At 36.4% G+C, this 24797-nt stretch overlaps 1 protein-coding gene across 1 annotated transcript; it reads left to right on the top strand.

The window, feature by feature from the left end:
- Positions 1-9585: 9585 nt before the first annotated feature.
- Positions 9586-12988, top strand: LOC122005683 (probable LRR receptor-like serine/threonine-protein kinase At1g14390). Its single transcript, XM_042560806.1, has 7 exons — positions 9586-11233; positions 11324-11457; positions 11544-11787; positions 11887-12095; positions 12169-12221; positions 12364-12484; positions 12592-12988. Exons 1-7 carry the CDS (start codon positions 10027-10029, stop codon positions 12823-12825), a joined length of 2202 nt encoding a protein of 733 aa, XP_042416740.1. The 5' UTR covers positions 9586-10026; the 3' UTR covers positions 12826-12988.
- Positions 12989-24797: the final 11809 nt, after the last annotated feature.

Genomic DNA, 24797 nt, shown 5'->3' on the forward strand with positions numbered 1-24797 from the left:
ACCTGCCTCTGTTGTTATCCCTGACTTATATGTTCTTACCTATACGCCAGATCTGTTTCCCGACCTGTATCCGTCTACTGTTATCCATGGCTTGTACGTCCCAACCTGTACGCCAGGTCTGTTTCCCGACTTGCATTCATCTACTGTTATCCATGACTTGTACGTCCCGACCTGTACGCTAGATCTGTTTCCCGACCTGTATTCGTCTACTGTTATCCATGGCTTGTACCTTCCGACTTGCACGCCCAGTTTGTTCTACGTCAGGGGCCTTCTTTCCTTTACCTTTACCTGACTTGTGGGCTCAACCCTCAGCTGTACCTGGCCCGTGGGCCCGGTCCTTGATCGCTATTAGGGCTGGTTCTTGTCTGACTTATAATCCTATCCTTTGACCGCCCTGTCAGCTGAGACTTTGACCCTGGCCACGCAAGCTTGACTTCTGACCTCCACGTAAGTTGAACTTCTGACCAGCCCCGTAGGCTGGACTTCTGACCTCCACGCAAGCTGGATTTCTGACCTCTACGTAAACTGGACTTCTAACTAACCACGTAAGCTGGACTTCTGACCAGCCACGTAAGCTGGACTTCTGATCAGCCACGAAGGGTGGACTTCTGACCATCCTGTGGTCTTGACTCCTAACCACATCATCTTACTGACCCCACAATCATGCACCGTATCATAGCTAATTAATTCAAATGAATTCAATTAATTAGATTAAAGTATTTGTCTTATCTTAATCATAAATTGATAAGAAATTAATTAAACAATTTAATCCTAATATAACTTAAACAATTTTTAACTAATTAATATATTTAATAATAAATAATCAATTAAATCAATTATTAATAATTAATTCTAACTTAAATTAATTAACCAATTTAATTAATACAAATTTAATATCAATTTAATCATTAGATTAATAATCTTAATAATTTAAAATTGATCTTAATACAAATTTATTCGAAACCAAATAAAATCAAAATTAATTTGAACTTAACTTAATAACAATTAAATTAGAACTTAACGGTAATCTAATAAATCTAACATAAAATCCAAAATTAGTTTAAACAAATTTAATATTAACTTATTTATAAATTAAGTAATCTTAATAATTCTTAAATCGAATTCTAAACCTAATGAAATCAAATTATTCAAAATCAAATCATCTGAATTTCAACTTAAATTTTAAAAAAAAGTTAACTTAATCAACGACTTATAATAATTAACCTTAAATAAAGTTGGAAAGAAGAGTTTTAATGAATTACCTAACGGTGTGATCAAGGATCGCGGGTCTTGGAGTAGGAGTCGACATAGGCTCCAAACCAAGTAACCAACTGAGTCACTTGTATTGCTTTTGCTATTCTATTCCACTGCTTATTCTGATCTTTGTTTTCAATACGAAAAAGAAATAATTTTTAACGAGCGATATCCAACCTCCCCTTCTATCGCATTTCCGATCCTTCATCTTTAACATCCATCACTTAATTCTATGAGCCATATATATTTTTCTTCTATTGATACTATATGTTGGATAGTTAAGCTTTCTCTAGAGATTACCTTATAATCTTTATAAATCTTTCTATCTTTCTTTTTAACCATAAGAAAGTTAATTTATTATTTATTATTTCCACTTTTATATATGACCAAATGTTCTTTTCTTTTCTTAAAAAATATATTAGTTAATATAAGGTCATATGCTATCACAAAATCCAATATAGTTTTCTATTTTTATTTCTCACACTACAAGAAAATTGAGATTTTACAATACTTAAAAGACAACACTTTTTTTAAAAGGCGTTGTCTTTTTTTTTTAACAACGCTTTTAGTGAAAAACATTGTCTATTCCTTTATTGTCTTATTAATAGACAACGTTTTTTTTTAAAACTGTTGTATATTAGTTATTTTTGTGGGTCAAAGACAACGCTTTTTGAAAAACATTGTTTATTAGCAATTTTTTAGTGTCTACGACAACGATTTTTAAAAAATGTTGTCTATTGTCAAATCCTCATCTAAATTTGGGATGATCTGAACCATTAGATACAACTAAGGAGTAGAAAAATCCTAAGTTTCATTTTGGCACCCACCTTTCTCCGGAACCTCTCTTACTGAACCCCACTCACGCATAGTCTTCTCCTCCTGCGAATCTCTCTCACGCTTGCATACTTGTCTCCTCATCTCAGCTCACGCCCTCTCCGACGAACCCCTCTCCAGCGAACCCCTCTCCGGCGAACTCCTCTTCGTCTAATGATACTCTATCGAATCCCTCTCCCACTGAACCTAAAATCTAGCTTCCGGATTCAGGAGCCATCATCTCTTCATGCTACATATTTCTCCCGATTGATAGAAGTGCTACAGCCGACTTCATCAATCGACAACCTCTTCATCAACAGATCTCTTGCCGAAGAAGCTTCATCCGGTCATCCCACACAACTTCTTCGTCACCAGCACAACTCAACCCACTCCATCCGGATCACACTCGCATTCCCTCTCTGATCATCTCTCATCCGTAGCTCTTCTTCCGAGAATCGGACAACAATCGTCTCTCAGTTCAGGCCTTCCATGCTCCTCAGATCAGTTCCATCTGAAACTTCCAACAATAACCTTCAGGATCCGGATAGCATTGGTTCGATTCCTTATGTGACTTGTTGGTTCTTTACTTTTAAGTCTTGAATTGTAATGGAGTTGTCATTTCCTCTTTTGATTGCATGCATTTTGGCTCATTATTTCTTGCATGTTAAGTGTTTGAAGAAATGTTTGTTACATTAGATTCATTCAATTTTGCAATGTTTTAGTTTAATTGCTTGCAATATCATTTATGTTGAATTGTAGGTTGGTTATGTTTGTTAATTATATAATCTTACTGCAACTTGGTTTGTTTCATATCATCCATTCATCATGATCATAGTTAATTGTTAGGTTTTATTTAAAGTATATTCACTTAGTTGTTCGTATTTGTTTATTGAACCTCAATTTACCAAAAACATATTGTCTAAGGATTAGATGTCTTTCTATTTATTTTGAGCTTCACAGAATTATGTTACTTTTCATACAATTTTCCCTTAAAATTTAAACGTGATTAATATCGATGATTTATTTACTGCTTTCTAACTACACTGCTTCATTTTCCTTGTATTTCATCTCCTTAAAATGAGAACCAATAAGTTCATCAAAACTATCCCTTTTATCAATCACAAGTATACTTATTCTAATTTCCTTAATTTCATTGCCTAGAACAGTTTTTTTTATTTCCTATGAATTTCATTCCATGAACCAACGTTCTATCATTGTACTAAATTTGTAACTTACCTGAAGGATCATCATTTTGCACGATCCAAGGATGTGTCAGGATTTCTTGAATAGAGAGCCTCTTTTATGAGTCTTTTACAAGGAGGTACTGATTCAAAATGCAGAGAAGTATCAGATGCCAAAATATCACCACATGAAATCCGATTGCTTTACTACTTACCTTGCTGATGAAGTCCTTGCAATGCATTTTGCCTCATTTGTTTCCTGCATGTTAAATGTTTGAAGAAATGTTTGTTACATTAGATTCATTCAATTTTGCAATGTTTTAGTTTAATTGCTTGCAATATCATTTATGTTGAATTTTAGGTTGGTTATGTTTGTTAATTAGATAATCTTGCTGCAACTTGGTTTGTTTTATATCATCCATTCATCATGATCGTAGTTAATTGTTAGGTTTCATTTAAAGTACATTCACTTATTTGTTCTTATTTGTTTATTGAACCTCAATTTATCAAAAACATCTTGTCTAAGATTAGAACTCATTGTCATACTTCTCCAATACAGTGTACATGCATTATTTCATGACGATGACTGATCTTACATCATAGTTGTATGTCTTTTTCTTTATTAGAATCTTAGTTGTTGAGTGATTAATTCTTTAAGCTTACAATGGTCATACATTATTAAGCTTATAGTGAACATACATTATTTCATAAAAGATGATCGACACCTGCCCCTTAATTGTCTATAGTTTTGCTTAATAATATTTTTAGTTGTTGATTACCTCATTCTTTAAACTTACACTGAAACATACATTATTAAATTATTTCAACTAGTATCAATGTTTCATATCAAATCTTAAACTCATGATTTTACAATCAGCTTGTAATTCAAGCACACAAGTTGTTATAATGTTATTCTTGTCGTTTTTCATTAAATGTTGAGATTATGGAAATTTCACATGCAGTGTCTTTTCAGATATTTTGAAGGTGAATGGAGGTATTCAAAAACTCTAGCTAAATAACTCGGGTATGGATGATTACAGGACCAACAACTACATGCTATGTGGCATTGCATCCGAACCTCAGGGGTGCGATTGGGAAGTATTTCGATGAAGAACTATAAGAAGTCTTTCGGATTTAAGCGAGAAGATGGTTAAATCCAATGAGTAAAGAACATTCAAGTCAAGAGGATAAGTAGCATCTATCAAGATCCTTTAAGTTCATGCAATAAGATATAGTCGATAGGAGTAGTTTTGAGTGTCTCCTAATTAAAATTTCTTTGTATGCGAGTAATTATGTTTTTTATAGAAGTGTAAGGAAGATAATTTGTATATTTATCTCGGATGTTTATTTAATAATATATTATTGATTGAAGTAGATTCATTGTTATTTATCTTTTATTTGTCTTTGGTATTAAAAGACAATAGTTTAAAACCTCTTGTCTTTTGTTAAAAAAGACAACGCTTTTTTTATGCATTGTGAAACTATTGTCTTTGCTAAAAAAGATAACATTTTTTATGGGCTGTCTTTAAAAAAGACAACGCTTTTTATGCATTATCTTTAAAAAAGACAACACTTTTTATGCGTTATTTTTGTAAAAAACGACAAAGCTTTTAAAGCGTTGTCTTTGCTATAAACAACAACGCTTTTAAAGCGTTGTCTTTGAGCAGACTTTTAACAACAGTACTTTTAACAATATTTTTTCAGCTACATCAACAACACTTTTAAAGCGTTGTCTATCAACTTTTTTCTTGTAGTGTCATTCCAAATTCATAACCCCCAAATGTCCTATCATATTCTTCATTTTTCACTCCGACATGCCTATTTTGATCGTCTCCTATTAAAATCATTTCATTTGATAGCATATTTTGTAATATTTCATCTAGGACATCCCAAAATCTTGATTTAATAGCTTCATCTGATCCTACTTGAGGTGCATATATGCTAATTATGTTCATAGTTTCTTTCGCCACTACTATCTTGAGAGCTATAATTCTATCCCCTTTTCTAACTACTCCTACAACTTCATCCATTAACAAATTATCTATAATAATATCTACTCCATTTTTTATTTTACTCTTTCTTGTCTATCACAACTTAAAATCTGAGTTTTCTACCATCTTTGCCTTCTCTTCTACTCATTTTGTCTCTTATACACACAAAATATTAATTATTCTCATAATTATCGCATCTACACCTCTATTAATTTACCAGTGAGGATTCCTATATTTTATATTCTAAATCTTAAATTAATAATTTTTCTATGATTTTTGTTCTTATCTAACTTATGGCATGAGAGCTCTTACTTATTTAACATGACACTAAAATTTTCATGGAGATATAGTGGTTCTTGCCAATACATTACAGTCAGACCCTGTAACATAAACTCTTATATATTTAGCATTACATTCGAGTTATGGAGATGCAACAGTCCTTGCAAGGACGTTACAATCGAATACTGAAACACGTTCCTTCCAGGAAACAACCTATAGCATTAGCATAATAATTTAATAGATCCATTTATTGAACATTTGCCTTAGTTTTAACATTGGTTGACAACCTAATACAATCTTCCTCCTTTATCTGAGTTTGGGACCAGCCATGACTAATTCTTCATGGGCGGAGTTAGGCCCCTTCGTTAATTAAAAAAAGAAAGAGTAGAGAAATTAAGATTGATTATCCAAGGTTAGATGATTATACTATTGACTTTAGGATTTAAAAAGAATTATTTTTCAAAATCCTAATTAAGATTATTGGATCTTAACGATTACAAGTTGCGAGCTCAAGTATGTGGATCACGTATACATATCCTACTAACCTAGAGTGGGATCAATATCACTATTTTTAGATCTCGTGTCATTTTTCAACATCCAGACAACCTAAATTTGTGTTTAAAAAACTCTTTTAAATCTCTCAGAGTTCTCAACTAAATGAACACAGAATTAAAGACAACAAGAAGTTTTTTTTTAAAAAAAAAATCCCACAATTCAATGGCTCTTTAATGTTTTTTGGTTAAAGAAAAAAAGAACCCAAATTATTGGTTCTAAGGCTCCTTTTGGATCTTCTGCACTAATTTTAGAGCCTAAGTATCAGAAAAAAAAGTGATGAAGGACCCCATAAAATCCCTCTAATGATCGTTTTTGGGAGAAAAAGGGAACTTCATCTCCTTTAACTTCCAAGGGTTATTTTGTGTTAATTCTTTACTCCAGATTGAGACCAAACGAGGCACCATGCTGATTCTGGATGATGGTTGTTTAGAGGTAGAAGAGATCAAAATTTGTGCCTCTATGGTCTGTGCCAAGTTAAGTTGTACCTAAATGTCTCATAAAAAATATTGAGGAATTTTTTTTTTTTAAACTTCTTTATCACTGTTTAGCTTGTAAATTTTTATATTTTTACTCTCTTGACTTCTTTTGGGATTGCATGCACTAAATTAGACCCAAAAAACTATCATATTTTTATTCTTAAATTATAACAATAACTCCAAATACTAACAGGATTTCATGTGCAAATTAATTAATATTAGCTTTTATGATAATAAATTCAAATACTATAAAAGGATTTCATGTGCAGATTAATTATCATCATTTGTTAAAAAAAAATAGTGAATTTTTATGAATGCCTTATTCACTTGCCATCATTACAAAGCGGATTGAAGTCTCGTTCTCTCACCATGAAAAAATTAGTTCAAAAAGTTAATAAAACGTGATTTGGTCTATGTAAGCATCCTTTCCTCTATCAGTCAAACATTGAGTCTCGTTCACTCCTACGTACTAACATGTCTATATCTAATAACTCATTAAGTGCTAGTGCTCACAAGTTAATTATTTTTAGTGTAATTAATTGGGCAATTGATTTTACAGGTGCGATTATTCGGCTTCTTGAATTTTCTTTTTTGAGTGTCTACAAACAGTTTTAACACTTGTGATTTACTTCCCTGTCCCCAGGATCTCACACCAGGTCAGTGAGCTGCACTGAGGAAGCCAAAGGAGCAAGGACTTTGGCCGGAGCTCGGTAACCAACCCAACACATGACGTGGTTTAGGAAAAGCTACAAAGGAACAGAGACACTTTGACCCACTTCCTTGGATCAATGTAGCTGACTACTCTTCTTGCTGGTGCATCATACATGCTTAGGACTTGGTAGACTAATCTGAGTTCGTCTTAACTAATATTCAGAGCCGACTCTAAGACATATCATCGAGGATAATGATCAAAGATCCATAATTTGTAGGGATCCTTAAATTTGTCATACATATATAATATATATTATATATACTTAGATTGTTTTAATAAAAATCTAAAAAATATATTTAATTAGATTATTTTAATAAAGGTCCAAATATATATATATATATATATATATATATATATATATATATATATATATATATATATATATATATTATTGAATTATATTAATAAAGTTTGAAAAAATATATTTTCTATTAAAATTTTAAAAAAAAATCTAAAAAGGAAAAGAAAGAATAAAAAAGAAGGAAGGTAAATGATCCATTTTTCTCTTTACAAGATTTTATTTCTTATATAATTCTTTCTTCATTAATTTATTTACAGAAGTCATAAAACTCTAAAAAGTAAATATGAATCTTGAACGCTAATTTTCTCCTTTCTTCTCCTTTGAATCTCTTCTAATTAAATTAGAAAAGTTTATTAATTTTAGTTTCATCAACATGATCATTTATCAATATATAAACTTACAACGTAAGTTACCTACTTATCTATATTTATTCTTATTGTCAATATTCAATATCGATTTTTAATATTGTATTGGAGTCAATATTTTGAAGGGGAGTCTTGGGGCAACGATAAAGTTGTTGTCATGTGACCAAAAGGTCACGAGTTCGAATCTTGAAAATAATTTCTTACAAAAAATAGGGTAAAGCTGTGTACAATGAATCCTTCCTCGGGACCTCATATGGCGGGAGCATCGTGCACTGGGCTACCCTATTGTAGTCAATATTTTATAATTTTTCTTACAGATTTAAAAGAATTTAAATAAATTATCATAATTTTAATCATTATAGAATAAATTATATCGATTGCTTTAAGTACAAATCAGGCTTTATTGTTCTTTGACTATTATTTTCATTACTTATGTTTGTTTCATTATTAACTTTGTTATTGATTTTGTGTGTTTTATTTTTACAGTTGAAATTTATAATACAAACATGTTTCTTATAATCTGTTCCACTCTTTGGAGAAACATAGGAAACATTTTTTAAATATAGTATTACACTTTTTGAAAAATCTTAAAAAATAAATTTTATATGAAATTTATCGTATTTTAAATAAAATATATTGATTTTCAAAATTTTCTATTAAACTATATTTAAATTATAAGTTAATAAAATTTTTCTTTTCGTTAGGACTCCTACAAATCAGATCCGGCCCTGCTAATATTACACAGTGGAGTAATGAACTTGAATCCCCCGGGAAGTTTCCTGATCTCCCTCCATGAGCTCCTCACGCAAATGCTAGAGCTGCAAGTTGGTGAATTATGGGCTGGAGATATAATCTGATCCGTGATATGAGTGACAGCGGCTCCTTTCGATAACAGGGACAAGACGTCCTTTTTGCTTGCTAGTTCAGCAACTATCATGTGGAAGACAGCGACAGCCTAGTTGCTGCTCGTATACTTCAAAATTTATAATTCCAATCTCTGGTTTCAAGATCGGATCCGCCTAACTAATTAAGACAATTTTTATTTCTTTTAGATTGAATTTAAATTTTTAATAAAATATCATGTTATTCAAATTTCTGATAAATTTATTTTGATTTTTTAAAATATTTTCTATGAAATCATTTTCATATGATATTGTATGTACCAGGTCAAATGATTAAATATGTATTTATTTTGCAAATATTTATCATGGAGCCGAAGAAGAAACGACAGTTAGATAAAGAAAACAATACCATGGAGAACTCTATATATAGTTAAAAAGATATATATATGTTGTTATGGAGAGGATGAATTAACTGCAATGATAAAAGTTAAAAAGATATATGATACGTTTATTAAAATAGATTTGTTAAATAGTATAAAATATATAGATCTAGTAATTAAACTTTTTTTAAAAATAATATATCAATAATTTAATTAAAAAGTTATTTTGATGAAAATATATATAATGGCAAGCTATTTTGTAAATTAAAATGAGCTCTATATATAGCTAAAAACATTAAAAAAGAAAAAAGAAATACTTTTTAGTCATCTTGATCAGATCATATAAAAGAGTTTGTTTAGATAAACTATCTTTTTAAAATTATTACGTACGATATAATCAAGCGAGCAAGATCTGGTCTCAAAATCATTGACTTCCTTCCACCGACACCCACACATACAAGCACTAGTGTTGCTTGCAGATTACTTTCCCATTCTCTATGCGCCACTTGGAGGAATCTCCTCGTCGTCACTAGTGTTAAAAAAGCACGATGAGAAAACAGCAAGTCCGATCGTCAGTTGTCTACTCACGATCCCTCCGATAAGGATCATCATTCATCACTCATGGAATTGTGCATTAGATACTCGATATCTTGACTGGGTTTTAGTTTTTCCCCGATTAAAACCTCTTTTATATGCATAATTCTCATCTCGTTATATCCCTGCGACAGTTAAGACTACGGCAGCGTGCAGAAGAGTCCACTCCAGTGTACGCGGAGGTAGATGTCGGAGTTCTGCTGGGCAGCTCATGCCATTCAAATCTGAAGAATAAACGCTGAGAAAATCCAGTCCTCGAGCTGCAAGTTAATCAACGCCAAAAATGGCATATCTATCTCTCCCCAGGATTTCTTACTCCGCTACACTCGGCTTCCTCCTACTGCTCTTCCGCTTCCTCTCTTTCAATGCCCAACAGCTGCCGAATTCCCAATCAAGGACCCTACTCAGGCTGCCTCGTCTCCTCGAGTACCCGGCCGCCCTCGCCGGCTGGTCACACGACACCGCCTTCTGCTCCCTGCTTCCCTCCCCCACCCTCTCCATCCTTTGCTCCGGTAACTGCATCGTTGAGCTCGTCATCGTCGGCGATCGCCGTGCCAAGGCCCTGTCCCCGGCATTCTCCTCCGCCTCCCTCTTCACCACTCTGACACGGTTCCCCAACCTGACCACCCTCTCTCTCGTGGCTCTCGGCTTGTGGGGGCGGCTCCCCGGCAAGGTGCATCGCTTCCCCTCGCTTAAAGTTCTCAACTTGAGCTCCAACTACTTCGCCGGAGAGATACCAATGGAGATTTCCTCCATGTCGACCCTACAAAATCTAGTCTTGGCGGGAAATTCCTTCAACGGATCCCTTCCTGACCTCAAAGCCCTCGTAACTCTCCAAGAATTGGACGTCTCCGGGAACCGCCTCGGCCCTGAGTTCCCTTCACTCAGCAATGGCCTAGTCACTCTGATTCTCAGAAACAACGTCTTTCGCGGAACAATCGTGGGAAATTTCAGAGCCTTTGATCGGCTAAGGAAACTGGATTTGTCCTCTAATCAGTTTTCCGGATGGATACCACCATCACTGTTTTCTCTTCCATCGATACACTTCTTGGATTTGTCCAACAACGCAATAGCAGGACAAATTCCAGGTTATGTTTCTTGCAGCACCTCACTCGGATTCATCAACATCGCGAACAATCGCTTGTTAGGAGGACTGCCCCGGTGCATGCTCTTCAATTCTTCAAGCAGAGTTGTGCTGAGCTCAGGGAACTGCTTGAATGCAGGCGATCTGCGGTACCAGCATCGAGTTGAGTACTGCGACAGCGCAGCATTAGCAGCAGTTGTGCCTCCGACCAACAAGATCAGCGGATCAAGGAGCTATGTAAATGCTATATTTGGCATTACCAGCGGAATCATCGTCGGAGCAGCGTTGATGGGGTTGTTGATCTTTGTCGTGTTTAGGAGATCGAGAGCAGTAATCCTGCATAAACCAACGGCCTCAAATTCTTCAGATGCTGACAGCAGCACCAAAAGAACTCCAATTGGCACAAGTAAGAAAACATGAACACAATTATATCTTTATCCCAATATAAAATCTGTTTTTACTAGTTCTTTAATTATGAGTTTTTTTGGGGGTGAAGGGCACATATCTGAAGCAACGAGGATAGAAACTCTTGGGCTAACACCTTATCGGGTGTTTAGTATAAACGAACTGGAAGAAGCAACTAATAGATTTCATCCATCCAATCAGACCGAGAACAGTTCAAGAGGACAGGTATACATTAATTGATCATATTCTTAGTGAAAGCATGGTATCGTTTTATGCAATTTGAAATGTCCATGCATGATGCAACTGCTCAGTTTTACAAAGGCTTGCTTGGGGATGGATCCATGGTTATCGTCAATCGTATGAAATTGAACCCAAAGTTCTCACTACAGAATCTACCTCAATATTTAGATCTCATCTCGAAGATCAGGCACCGACATCTAGCGAACATTCTTGGTCATTGCATCGTTAGCAGCCAGGATGATGCTAACAACACTACGATCATCTATTTTGTTTCTGAACGAGTTACCAATGGTACACTGAGAAGTCATCTCACTGGTAAAAGAATCACAAACATGCTACACTTTTTGCTTACTATGCATGTTTTCCAGATCAGCCCACACAATAACATAACATTTCATAGTGCTTTGTTCACAGAATGGCGAAAGCGTGAGATGCTGAAATGGCCACAACGATTAGCAGCAATTTCTGGGATTGCAAGGGGAATCCAATTCTTGCATACTGTTACAGTTCCTGGTATATTTGGAAATAATCTTCACATGAATAACATATTGTTGGATAAAACTCTCACAGCTAAAATAAACAACTACAGTCTCCCTATTTTGTCGAAGAATAAGAATAGCAAGGTATGGCAAATAGGAGCAGCATGGCCTAGCTTGCAGAAATCATTAACCTAATTGACTTGGTCTCTATTTACAGATTGGAAACGAAAGTCCTTTTATTTCAGTTGACAACAGATCAGAAATGGGAAGGTAACCAACCTGTCATGAGAACTAAGTTTCCTCTTACTTCACTCGAATAAAATGTTTTAGCCAATAAAAGTTGAATAATACCACGATGCCATCTTAGCTAATTAATCGTTTCATTATTATTTTTTTGTTTGCGAGCTTGCAGGATTCACAGTGTGGCAAATCCTGAAAGGCAGGACATATATCAATTGGGGTGCATTCTTCTTGAAGTTATCACAGGGAAACCAAATGAAACCAAGATTGAGGTGGATACTATAAGATCTAAGGTATATAATTCTTCCAAACCCAACTAACATATTAGATATGAAATGCTACAGCTCTATTTTTGTTTTTTTTAAACATGATCGCCTAAATATTGATTTGTTATTTGCAGATGCACAAAGACTCAACAGATAGCCCACTTTATGTGAAAGAAATTGTAGACCCAACAATTCGAGGCACCTTTGCTCTTGACTCCATAAGAACCGTCATTGAAATATCCCTTAAATGCGTTTCAGAAGATCTAAACCAGCTGCCGTCGATCGATGATGTCCTCTGGAATCTGCAGTATGCGTCGCAGATTCAGGATGGCTGGGCCAGCAGCGAGAATCTAAGCATCCAAGAGTAGTTCTTAATCTCGAATCGTACGTTGTGTCTCCACATTATTGATATTTTGACTCCTCTGCTCATTTGGTAAATTTGCATTTGTATCTTGTGGTGCCATTCAAGTTAATGGAGTACGAGAGTGCCTGAAATAATTATGTTTAAATGCAAATAGCTGCTCCCTGAAATAAATCTTTGCTTAGTTGACCACCTCAAGCAGTTAAGGAATGGCCGATTAACGAATAACAAAAATGTAGATTTAACTAATCAATTTGTTATAAATAAGCTTCAAATAGGTTTAGCCATATCTAAATCTGATATATTTTAAAATCTATGTTCAGAAATTTATAAAATATGTACATTATGCATATAAAAATGTAAGTGATATGGTGCGTAAAGGAAGGGTCCGATAAGGACAGCAAGTCAATAATCAAGAGGACGTGACAGTCAATAGTTAAGAGGACGTGATAGTCAATAGTCAAGAAGACGTAACAATCAATAGTCAAAGGAAGACGGGAATTAGAGCTGCTTCGCATCACCAACTACATAATCCTTGGTCGGTAACAGGCAGGGTAGGTCCCCGGGTCTAAGCCCTGGAATAAGACAACCCCCAATCGGCTCTGCAGCAGCCAGATCATGAAGGCTGGATCCTTAGCCACCGTCTCCGATAAAACCCGGCCGAGTCGACACGTCTCAATCCTTGTAGCACATTTGAGCAGTCACTCGAGCTAACTGCAACCGAACCTATGCAGAACGGGTAACGCTAAGCGACAACAGTGACAGGGAATCATAACTTCCTGTCAGAGAATAACTGCGATCAGTCGGGGAATATTCCAGTGGTCTGCCACATACTAAAGGTGGAACCTTCCTCCGGCCAATGGGAGTTAGCCAGACACCCTCCCTCTCCCGATATACCCTGACACCCGACATTCTCTGGCAGTGATTAGGCTCAAAAGGGAGGTCATCTTCATTGGCCAGGTACGCGCACCTTCGCACACATCTTTAACAGTTCCTTTTTCCTTCTTTTGTACACTGCTTTTCCGGGAAAAATGACCTAACTTGAGCGTCGGAGGGCCTGCGCTGGGGAATTTTTGCCTAATTTCTAGTCTCTAACGCTCCACATGCTTGTCTGAGCGTGTGTAGGGCCCAAGTATCATCGGTTTCATTACTACTAACCTTTGGTACCACATGGGAGTTCGCTTTCCCGACGCGCATACATTGGGTGCGTCAAAGTCGCCTTTCCATCAACATCGATGTCACTTTCGCCGGTCTTTGTCTGATTCAGATTCTGAATAGGATCAATTTAGCGCTGTCTGTGGGAAACTTCTCAACCTGTTTTGGAACATGAAGATGGAGGACATCGATAAGATCAACGTGACCATGACAGTAGGAGAATGCGAATTGTTCAAGGAATCCAAAAGATGAGTGGCTTCTGAAAGGCATACCATCGCTTCACAGCCACAAAAGATACTTGTGGCTTCGAGGGACTAAACCTACGCTTCAGATAGAGGGTCTAAGAGGAAACAACCAGAAGACTTTGCCCGAGCTTTCTATCACGACCCCAAGTGAGATTGCAACAATAGAAAGGAACAGTACTAGACCTCTATGGCTGAGAGCTGCCCGCCGAGAAATTCAAAAAAGGGGAAGGCCATAGTCATTCGTGAGGAGCTGAAGGAGGTGCTCGAGGAATTGTGAGTACCCTTCTCTTGTAGGGTGCTTGAGGAAAAACTAGTACTGAAGGGGTATAAGTGTTAGAGTGTATACTAAAAGCCTAGTTTTTTGTAAACATTTATTATGAAATAAAGAATCACATTGGTCAAATATCTACATTTATATGTTAAGTGTAGTTGTTCAATTAATTTATATTATAGACAACATGGTGTGTGGTGTCATACACAGAAGATCATGTTATCAGTTCCTTATAAATTATAAACAGTAGCTCACGACTAAAATGGATAGGAACAAATCATTGGAATAGTCGTAATGTAATTTGGTATTAGTTTATCTTGACTATAAAATTATACTAGTATACTCTGAATGTATTAAGCAGAACCATTTAAGGTAAGTTCTTTTTATACTGGCTGCATAAAAGAACAACTAATAACATAACATTTAACTAATAACAAAAATGTAGATTTAACTAATCAATTTGTTATAAATAAGCTTCAAATAGGTTTAGCCATATCTAAATCTGATATATTTTAAAATCTATGTTCAAAGATTTATAAAATATGTACGTTATGCATATAAAAATGTAAGTGATATGGTGCGTAAAGGAAGGGTCTGATAAGGTCAGGAAGTCAATAATCAAGAGAACGTGACAGTCAATAGTCAAGAAGACGTGACAGTCAATAGTCAAGAAGACGTGACAATCAATAGTCAAAGGAAGACGGGAATTAGAGCTGCTTCGCATCACCAACTACATAATCCCTGGTCGGTAACAGACAGGGTAGGTCCCCAAGTCTAAGCTCTGGAATGAGACAACCCCCAATCGGCCCTGCAGCAGCTAGATCATGAAGGCTGGATCCTTGGCCACCGTCTCCGATAAGACCCGGTCGAGTCGACACGTCTCAATCCTTGTAGCACATCTGAGCAGTCACCCGAGCTAACTACAGCCGAACCTATGTAGAACGGATAACGCTAAGCGACAACAATGTCAGGGAATCATAACTTTCTGTTAGAGAATAACTGCGATCATTCAGGGAATATTCCAGTGGTCTGCCACACACTAAAGGTGGAACCTTCCTCCGGTCAATGGGAGTTAGCCAGACGCCCTCCCTCTCCCGACATACCTGACACCCGACATTCTCTGGCAGTGATCAGGCTCAAAAGGGAGGTCTTCTTCATTGGCCAGGTACGCACACCTTCGCACACATCTTTAACAGTTCTTTTTTCCTTCTTTTGTACATTGCTTTTCTGGGAAAAATGACCTGACTTGAGCGTCAGAGGGCCTGCGCTGGGGAATTTTTCACTAGTTTCTAGTCTCTAACGCTCCACATACACTTGTCTGAGCATGTGTAGGGCCCAAGTATCATCGGTTTCATTACTACTGACCTTTGGTACCACGTGGGGGTTCGCTTTCCCGACGCGCATACATTGGGTGCGTCAAAAGTTGCCTTTCCATCAACATCGATGTCACTTTCGCCGGTCTTTGTCTGACTCAGATTCTGAATAGGATCAATTTGGCGCTGTCTGTGGGAAACTTCTCAACCTGTTCTGGAACATAAAGATGGAGGACATCGATAAGATCAATATGACCATGATAGTAGGAGAATGCGAATTGTTCAAGGAAGCCAAAAGATGAGTGGCCTTTGAGAGGCATACTGTCGCTTCACAGCCACAGAAGATTCTTGTGGCGTCGAGGGACTAAACCTACGCTTCAGATAGAGGGTCTAAGAGGAAACAACCAGAAGGCTTTCCCCGAGCTTTCTATCACGACCCTAAGTGGGATTGCAACAATAGAAAGGAACAGTATTAGACCTCTATGGCTGAGAGCTGCCCACCGAGAGATTCAAAAAGGGGGAAGGCCATAGTCATCCGTGAGGAGCCGAAGGAGGTGCCCGAGGAATTGTGAGTACCCTTCTCTTGTAGTGTGCTTGAGGAAAAACTACTGAAGGGGTATAAGTGTTAGAGTGTATACTAAAAGCCTAGTTTTTTGTAAACATTTATTATGAAATAAAGAATCACATTGGTCAAATATCTACATTTATATGTTAAGTGTAGTTGTTCAATTAATTTATATTGTAGACAACATGGTGTGTGGTGTCACACACAAAAGATCATGTTATCAGTTCCTTATAAATTATAAACAGTAGCTCACGACTAAAATGGATAGGAACAAACTAATGGAATAGTCGTAGTGTAATTTGGTATTAGTTTATCTTGACTATAAAATTACACTAGTACACTCTGAGTGTATTAAGCAGGACCATTTAAGGTAAATTCTTTTTATACTGACTGCATAAAAGAACAAGACTTTTTGTTATTATGGAAGTGTGTGCTCTTAATCCTGATATAATAACAAGCACATATATTTAGTATTTATTTCTTTAATTTATCAAAGGGTGCGATTTAGTTTGATAAATCAATAGGCCCGATAAGCTGGGAAATAATATTATTTATAGTGTGTGTTGTTGATTATAGAAGGAAACTGTGTTCTAGGAATCTAGGTTGATGATGTCCCCAAGATGAGCTCATAAGGATTGTCATGTAAATCCTGCAGGTGGACTTAGTCTGACATGACGATGAAGTTGAATGATACTACTCTTGGAGATAGATATTGATTAAGTGAGTTTTCAGTAACTCATTTAATTAGTGGACATTTTATATCTTAAACACAGGGAGACTAATACACTCATGATAAGAAGGAGCTCATATAGTAATATGGGATTGGTTCGGTAGTTCAATAATAACTCTTTAGTAGAATGAGATATAATTGATGAACTCGAGTTGGGTGTTCGGGGCGAACACGGGAAGCTCAAGTTCATCAGGAGACCAAAACAAATTCCTCGTCTCGGTCCCTGTCGTAGCCTCTTATTTATAAAGTCTTATACCCATCTAAACCCACCTTCTTACCCATTCCAAGGTGGCCGGCCAAGCCAAGCTTGGAGCCCAAGTAAGGGCCAGGCAAGATAAAGCTTGGATGGGTTGAGGTGTGGCCGACCCTAGCTTAGAGCCCAAGCTTAGGTGGTCGGCCACATAAAAAATAAAAGGAGTTTATTTTAAAATCTTTCCTTATGTGGAAGCCATGATTTTAAAAAAGAGTTTAAAATTTAAATCTTTCCTTTTATACCTTTCTACAAAAGATTAAGAGAAAGGTTTGATATCTTTCCTTATTTGCAATTAAAAGAAAGATTTTAATTTTTTATAAAACTTTCCTTTTTTGTAACCATCCTCATTATTTTAAAAGACAGTTTTAAAATTAAATTTTACCTTTTATAGTTTCTACAAAGGATTAAGAGAAAGGTTTGATATCTTTCCTTATTTGTAAATTGAAGGGAAGATTTTAATTTTGGAGAAAACTTTCCTTATTGAAATCATCCACATGTTTTAATAGAGAGATTTTAATTTATAAAAGTTTCCTTTTATAACCAACCATGAAGGGAATTGTAAAGAGAAATTTTTATTTTAAAATTTTTTGAAAACAAATTAGGAAGTTTTAATTTTGTGTTTAAAACTTTCCTTATTTGGAGGATTTGAGGTGGCCGGCCAATAGAAACAAGAAAAGGAAATTTTAATTAAATTTTCCTTTCATTGGTAAGGAAATTAAGGAAGTTTTAATTAAAACTTTCCTTATTTGCCAAGACCAAGAAATATAAAAGAGAGGGTTGAGGTGCCTCACCTTACAACAATACATCTTCAATTATTCCTCTCTTCCTTGGTGGTGGTCGGCCCTCTCTTCCTCTTCCTCTTCCTCTCCTATTCTTCTTCCTTGTGTGGCCGGCGGCATCTTCATCTCAAGGAGCTTGGTGGTGGCTGGATCTTGTTAAAGGAAGAAGGAGAGATAGGAGGCTTTGTTTCTTAGCATCCCTTGGAGCTTAGTTGGTGGCTGAAAGTTCTTCATCTCTTGAAGATTGGCGGTGGCCGAAACTTGCTTGGAGATGAAGGAAGCTTAAGTGGATTCTCGTCTCGTTAGATCGTCACCCACATGACGTCCGAGATAAGAAGAGGAATACGATAGAAGATCGTGAGGTCTATAAGCTACAAAAGGTATAACTAGTTATTAGTTTCCGCATCATAACTAATTCATCTTTTTGTTTAGATCTTGAAATACCAAACACAAGAGGCTAACGTTTCTAGGTTTCAGATTTATGATTCGAATTTGTGTTTCTTTGTTTTTTCGATCTTGTGATTCGATTGTTCTTATTGGTTAAATCTAAGGTTACTATAAGGAGATTAAATATTGAATTTCATTGAAAGGATTTGTCTAGGAAGTGGTGGATGCTCCCATAACCAAGAGGGCCTAGTGCCTCGCCATGCTTAACCTGGAAGCCGATCTCTGAAATAAATATTTAATCAAATTTGTAACATAGGTGCATTTGGATTAATAATGTTAAGCATCGTTTGTGATCTACGTCTAAACCTCTAAGAACAGATAAATTAAATTTGGAATCAATAATGTTAAGTTTTGTTTGTGATTCCTAATTTAATTTCTAAAGAACACAATAGGTTGGTAGGAAAGGTTCAGGACTTGTACAAAATTTTTGTACAGAGGAACCGGTACGATATTCCAAGTAGCAACCAACAATTGGTATCAGAGCTAGGGTTTGCCTCTGTGTGTTTGGTTTTCAGTTTAATTATGCACATGTCATACATAATTTAGGCAGAATAATAGTAGGATATGCTAACTCTGTGGTTGCAGGCTCCAACTATTATGGCTTATAGAGATTGTGTGTGATTAGACCCTTGGACATGTCAAGGGCATTTTATGTGTATGCATGATTGTATGTATTAAATACAACAGGAGCTGTATTAGTTTTAGGATTTTACATTTTTGTTTCGATCTAGATTACATGTACATTCCTTCGTGGAATATAGGATCGATAAATGTAAAATTCTATTTTTATCGCGGATCATATCCTTATGAGGCGTGGTACTATTTGTGGACCAGAGGCGCAGTTGAATAAGAAGAAAGATAGATACGGTGACTAGACCTGATTATGGTGGCTAAAGATGGCAGCAGCTAGGGTTGGTAGCACACGGAGGACAGTGATGGAAAAGACCATAATAGTTGAAAAATTGTTTTTCCATATTTATTGTTTTATTTGCTGTGATGTGTGTGTGCATGTTAAAATTCCTCACCTTAAATAACTAAGTGGGAGAGGGATTAGTAAATAAATTTCACGGTCTCCATTATTGGTTTGTAAGTGATGCAACAACTTGCGTGTTGGCTCTGAGTGCCTCCCTTCACAACGGATGAGTTTGTTTGTGGATCACTAGAGCAAACTTCCTTTATAGATGGTTATAAGAAATTATTTAGGAGCGTGTGATCTTCTTCAACTGAAGGGGCACAATCCTATTTAATGGACTAAGTATCAAGTAATGGTATACACTTAGGTACATTTAATAGTATCCTCCCTAACGGAGTCACTGCTATTATTCGTGTGACCAAAGGAATACCAACTATTAATTTTATTTGTCATAAAGTTAGGATGACAAGATAATAAAATTAATGGATAAGACCCTCCTCTTACAAATGTTTGATTTTATATATGTCCACACTAACGTGGCATGCAAAATTCACGGTGTTTTGAGGTATTGGTAAATTTAAATAGTATTGTTTGAGGAATCAATATTATTCTAAATTTAGAGTCTTGACCAAAACTTATTTTGTGATTCTTAGGATGACTTTCAACCCACTGGCTATTATATTGAAAGAAAACAAATTTACTGGTCCAACTACATAAATTGAAAAAGAAACCTGGATATTGTCCTAACTGCTGAAGGCTATAAGTTTGTACTGTTAGAGGTCTTCCCTAATGTGCCTAATGGTGATTCTAGTGAAGAGGAGATTGAGCATCATAGGAAATGGGTCAAGGCAAATGAGATGGCGCGGTGTTACATTTTGGCTTCAATGTCAAATGCACTGCAACATCAGTATCAGGACTTGCCAACTGCCTATGACATGATGAACAATCTCAAGGAACTCTTCGGACACCAGAATCGGGCTGCTAGGCAAGAGGCAATGAGAAAATTAATGACAGCCACCATGTCAAAGGGGACACCCGTAAGGGATCATATCCTAAAGATGATGGCTTATTTGAACGAAATACAGATCCTTGGAGCTGAAATCAATGGGGAAACCCAGATCGATATTATTCTCCAAACGCTACATAGAAGTTTTGAGCAGTTCTGCTTGAACTATAACATGAACAAAAGGGCTTATACGTTATCGGAACTTCTGACAGAGCTTCAGGCAGTAGAAGGTATATTTCATCATAGTTCTCAGATTCACTTTGCTGAAAATGTTTCTACTTCTAAGTCGAAAGGCAAGAAGAAGAAGACACAGGCTGGCTTAGCAAAGAAGGTGAATAGATCTCTAGGTACAGGACCTAAAGCTAGAGTGAAGAAGTCAAAGGGCAAGTACTTTATCTGCAAGCAGTCGGGACATTGGAAGGCGGGTTGTCCTCGTAGGAGAGAGAACAATAAAGGTATATCTTATTCTCTAGTAGTTGAAACATGTTTAGCGGTGTTATCTACCCGCACCTGGTGTGTAGATACAGGAGCCACTGATCATGTCTGCAATACATTGCAGGGGTTCCAGAAAACCTGACGACTATATGAGGGAGAGATAATTGTCTACATGGGCAATGCTACAAAAGTGGCGGCTGTTGCAGTGGGAGACGTCTACTTATCATTAGATAGGAATAGAACTTTGGTTTTGAGAAATTGTCTTTATGTACCAACTTTTAGAAAGAATTTAATTTTAGTTTTAAACTGTTTGTGGATGGATATACTGTTTCTTTTGATGATAAAGTGGTTGTCAAGAAAAATAGGATAATTATCTGTTCTGGTACATTAGTTGTCAATTTGTATATTCTAAATCTAATAACTCCCATAAAGTAACAAATAGAAATTAATAACACATCTTCTAATTTTAATAAGAGAAAGGAACCTTCAGAAATGAATCAAACATATCTTTGGCATCTAAAGCTTGGTCATATTAACTAAAGTAGGATTCAAAGGCTAATAGCCGATCGACTCTTAGGTTCATTAGTGTTGGACAACTTTCCAACTTACGAATCTTGCTTGGAAGGTAAAATGACCAAGAGACCTTCTAAGTCCAAGGGGTATAGAGCCAAACATGTGTTAGAACTGGTTCATTCTGATTTGTGTGGTCCTTTGTCTATCCAGGCAAAAGGTGATTTCAAATATTTTATATCTTTCATAAACGATTATTCGATATATGAGTACATTTACTTGATATGCCGCAAGTCTGAATGCTTTGATAAGTTCAAAGAGTACAAGGCTGATGTGGAGAAACATCATGGTAAAAGTTCAAGACACTACGGTCTTATGGTGGTGGCGAATACCTCTTTGGAGAGTTTAGGAATTACTTATCAGAGGTCGGGATTCAATCCCAATGTCTGCACCTGGTACACCCCAACAGAATGGTGTTGTAGAACGAAGGAATATGACTCTTATGGAAATAGTTAGATCGATGATGAGTTATTCAGAATTACCAAATTCATTTTGAGGATATGCTCTGGAAACAGCAGTGTACATTCTGAATATGGTATCTTCTAAATCAGTACCCTTTACTCCCATGGAATTTTGGAATGGGCGTAAGCCTAGTCTGAGTCATATTCGGATATGGGGTAGTCCAACACATGTGTTGAAGGGATATACTGACAAGTTGGAATCACGTACAGAAGTTTGTCTGTTTGTAGGATATCCTAAGGGAACGAAAGGTGGTTTGTTTTATAATCCTAAAAATCAGAAGATCATTGTTAGCACTAATGCTCGATTTTTAGAGGAAGATTATGTAATAAACCATAAGTCCATGAGTGAAATTATTCTAGAAGAAATGCGAGAGGACACAGCTACTTTAGTACCAACAGTGCAAGATGAAATATCATAAGAAACTACAACACGTATCACAAATAATACACAACCACAGACAGTGTCTCGTCGTAGTGGGAGGGTTGTGAGGCAACCTGAGAGATTCATGTTTTTGGGAGAGTCTTCAGACTTGATCCCTGGTGAACATGAACTTGATCCCCGGACATATGAAAAAGCACTCTAAGATAAAGATGCAGTATCTTGGCAAAGAGCAATGAATTCAGAAATAGAATCTATGTATTCTAATAAGATCTAGGAGCTTATAGAACCACCAAATGGTGTAAAAGTCGTTGGATGTAAATGGATCTACAAAAGGAAAAGAAGGACAGATGAGAAGGTGGAAACTTTCAAAGCAAGGCTTGTTGTGAAGGGGTATACTCAGAAAGAGGGAATCGATTATGAGGAAATATTTTCGCCAGTAGCTATGATTAAGTCTATTCAGATACTCTTATCTATTGTTGCTCATATGAATTATGAGGTTTGGCAAATGGATGTCAAGACAGCTTTCCTTAACGGAAGTCTTGCAGAAAACATTCATATGAAGCAACTAGAGGGGTTCATTGAAAAAGGCAAAGAGCATCTAGTGTGCAAGCTAAATCAGTCGATTTATGGACTGAAGCAAGCTTCAAGATCTTGGAACATCCGATTTAATGAAGTAATCCAGTCGTATAGATTTATTCAGTGTTCGGATGAGTCTTGTGTATACAAGAAGTGTGATGGAAATGCTGTGATATTTCTTGTACTGTACATAGATGACATTTTGTTAGTTGGAAACAATATCAAAGTGTTGTTAGAAGTAAGGGTATGGTTGTCCAAGCAATTCGATATGAAGGACTTGGGAGAATGCACACATATTCTTGGGATCAAAGTAATAAGGTATCGCAAGAAAAGGTGTTGTGCTTGTCCCAAGCTTCATATATCGATACATTCCTTTCTCATTTTAGCATACAAGACTCCAAGAAAGGTTTTCTACCTTTTAGGCATGGAGTAACTTTATCTAAAGAAATGTCTCCGAAGACATCAAAGGAGGTAGAGGACATGAAGACAATTCCTTATGCTTTGGTTGTCGGAAGCCTAATGTACGCTATGCTATGTACGAGACCGGATATCTGTTTTACCATGGGCATGGTTAGCAGATATCAAAGTAACCCTGGACAAGGACATTGGACTGCTGTAAAGCATATATTAAAGTACCTGAGAAGAACTAGAGATTATATGCTGGTTTACCAAGCAGATGATTTGCTCCCTATGGGTTACACAGATTCTGACTTCCAATTAGATAGGGACAATAGTAAGTCTACATCAGGCTATGTGTTTACTTTAGGAGGTGGAGCCATTGCATGGAAGAGTGTTAAGCAGAAATGCATTTCAGACTCAACCATGGAAGCTGAGTATGTAACAGCCTCTGAGGTAGCCAAAGAAGCTGTATGGCTTAGGAACTTCCTAATGGACTTAGATGGGATTCCTGGTTTGCCCAAAATCATCACAATTTATTATGATAATTGTGGTGCAGTAGCAAACTCGAAGGAACCACGAGCCCATAAGGTGAGTAAACACATAGAGCGCAAGTACCACCTGATACGAGACATCGTAAAGCGAGGAGAAGTTGTTGTAGTCAAGATTGCATCACCTGATAACCTGGCAGATCCTTTCACTAAGACCCTTCCGGCGAAAGCTTTTGATCGGCATGTTGAAGGAATGAGAATCAGATGTATGGCAGCGTTTATGACAACATAGTCTTTTAGTATAAGTGGGAGATTATTAGATTGTATACTAAAAGCCTAGTTTTTTTGTAAACATTTATTATGAAAAAAAGAATTACATTGGTCAAATGTCTACATTTATATGCTAAGTGTAATTGTTCAATTAATTTATATTGAAGACAACATGGTGTGTGGTATCACACACAGAAGATCAAGTTATCAGTTTCTTATAAATTATAAACAGTAGCTCACGACTAAGATGGATAGGAACAAACCATTGGAATAGTTGTAGTGTAATTTGATATTAGTTTATCTTAACTATAAAATTACACTAGTACACTCTGAGTGTATTGAGCAGGACCATTTAAGGTAAGTTTTTTTTTATACTGACTGCATAAAAGAACACGACTTTTTGTTATTATGGAAGTGTTTGCTCTTAATCCTGATATAATAACAAGCACATATATTTAGTATTTATTTCTTTAATTTATCAAAGAGTGCGATTTAGTTCGATAAATCAATAGGCCTGATAAGTTGAGAAATAATATTATTTATAGTGTGTGTTGTTGATTCTGACGTGCTACCACGCTGCGTCACGCTACCCATGAGCGGACCAACGGAGCACCGACAGAGATGAAACTGGCAATGTGCTCAATAATAATGGAGCAGACTATCGTGCATCATGTAATCATGCGAATGGTGCATGACTCTAAGCATGGCAAAAATCCTGAAC

Source organism: Zingiber officinale, chromosome 7B, assembly GCF_018446385.1.
Source record: "Zingiber officinale cultivar Zhangliang chromosome 7B, Zo_v1.1, whole genome shotgun sequence".
In the NCBI taxonomy this organism is placed as follows: Eukaryota; Viridiplantae; Streptophyta; class Magnoliopsida; order Zingiberales; family Zingiberaceae; genus Zingiber; species Zingiber officinale.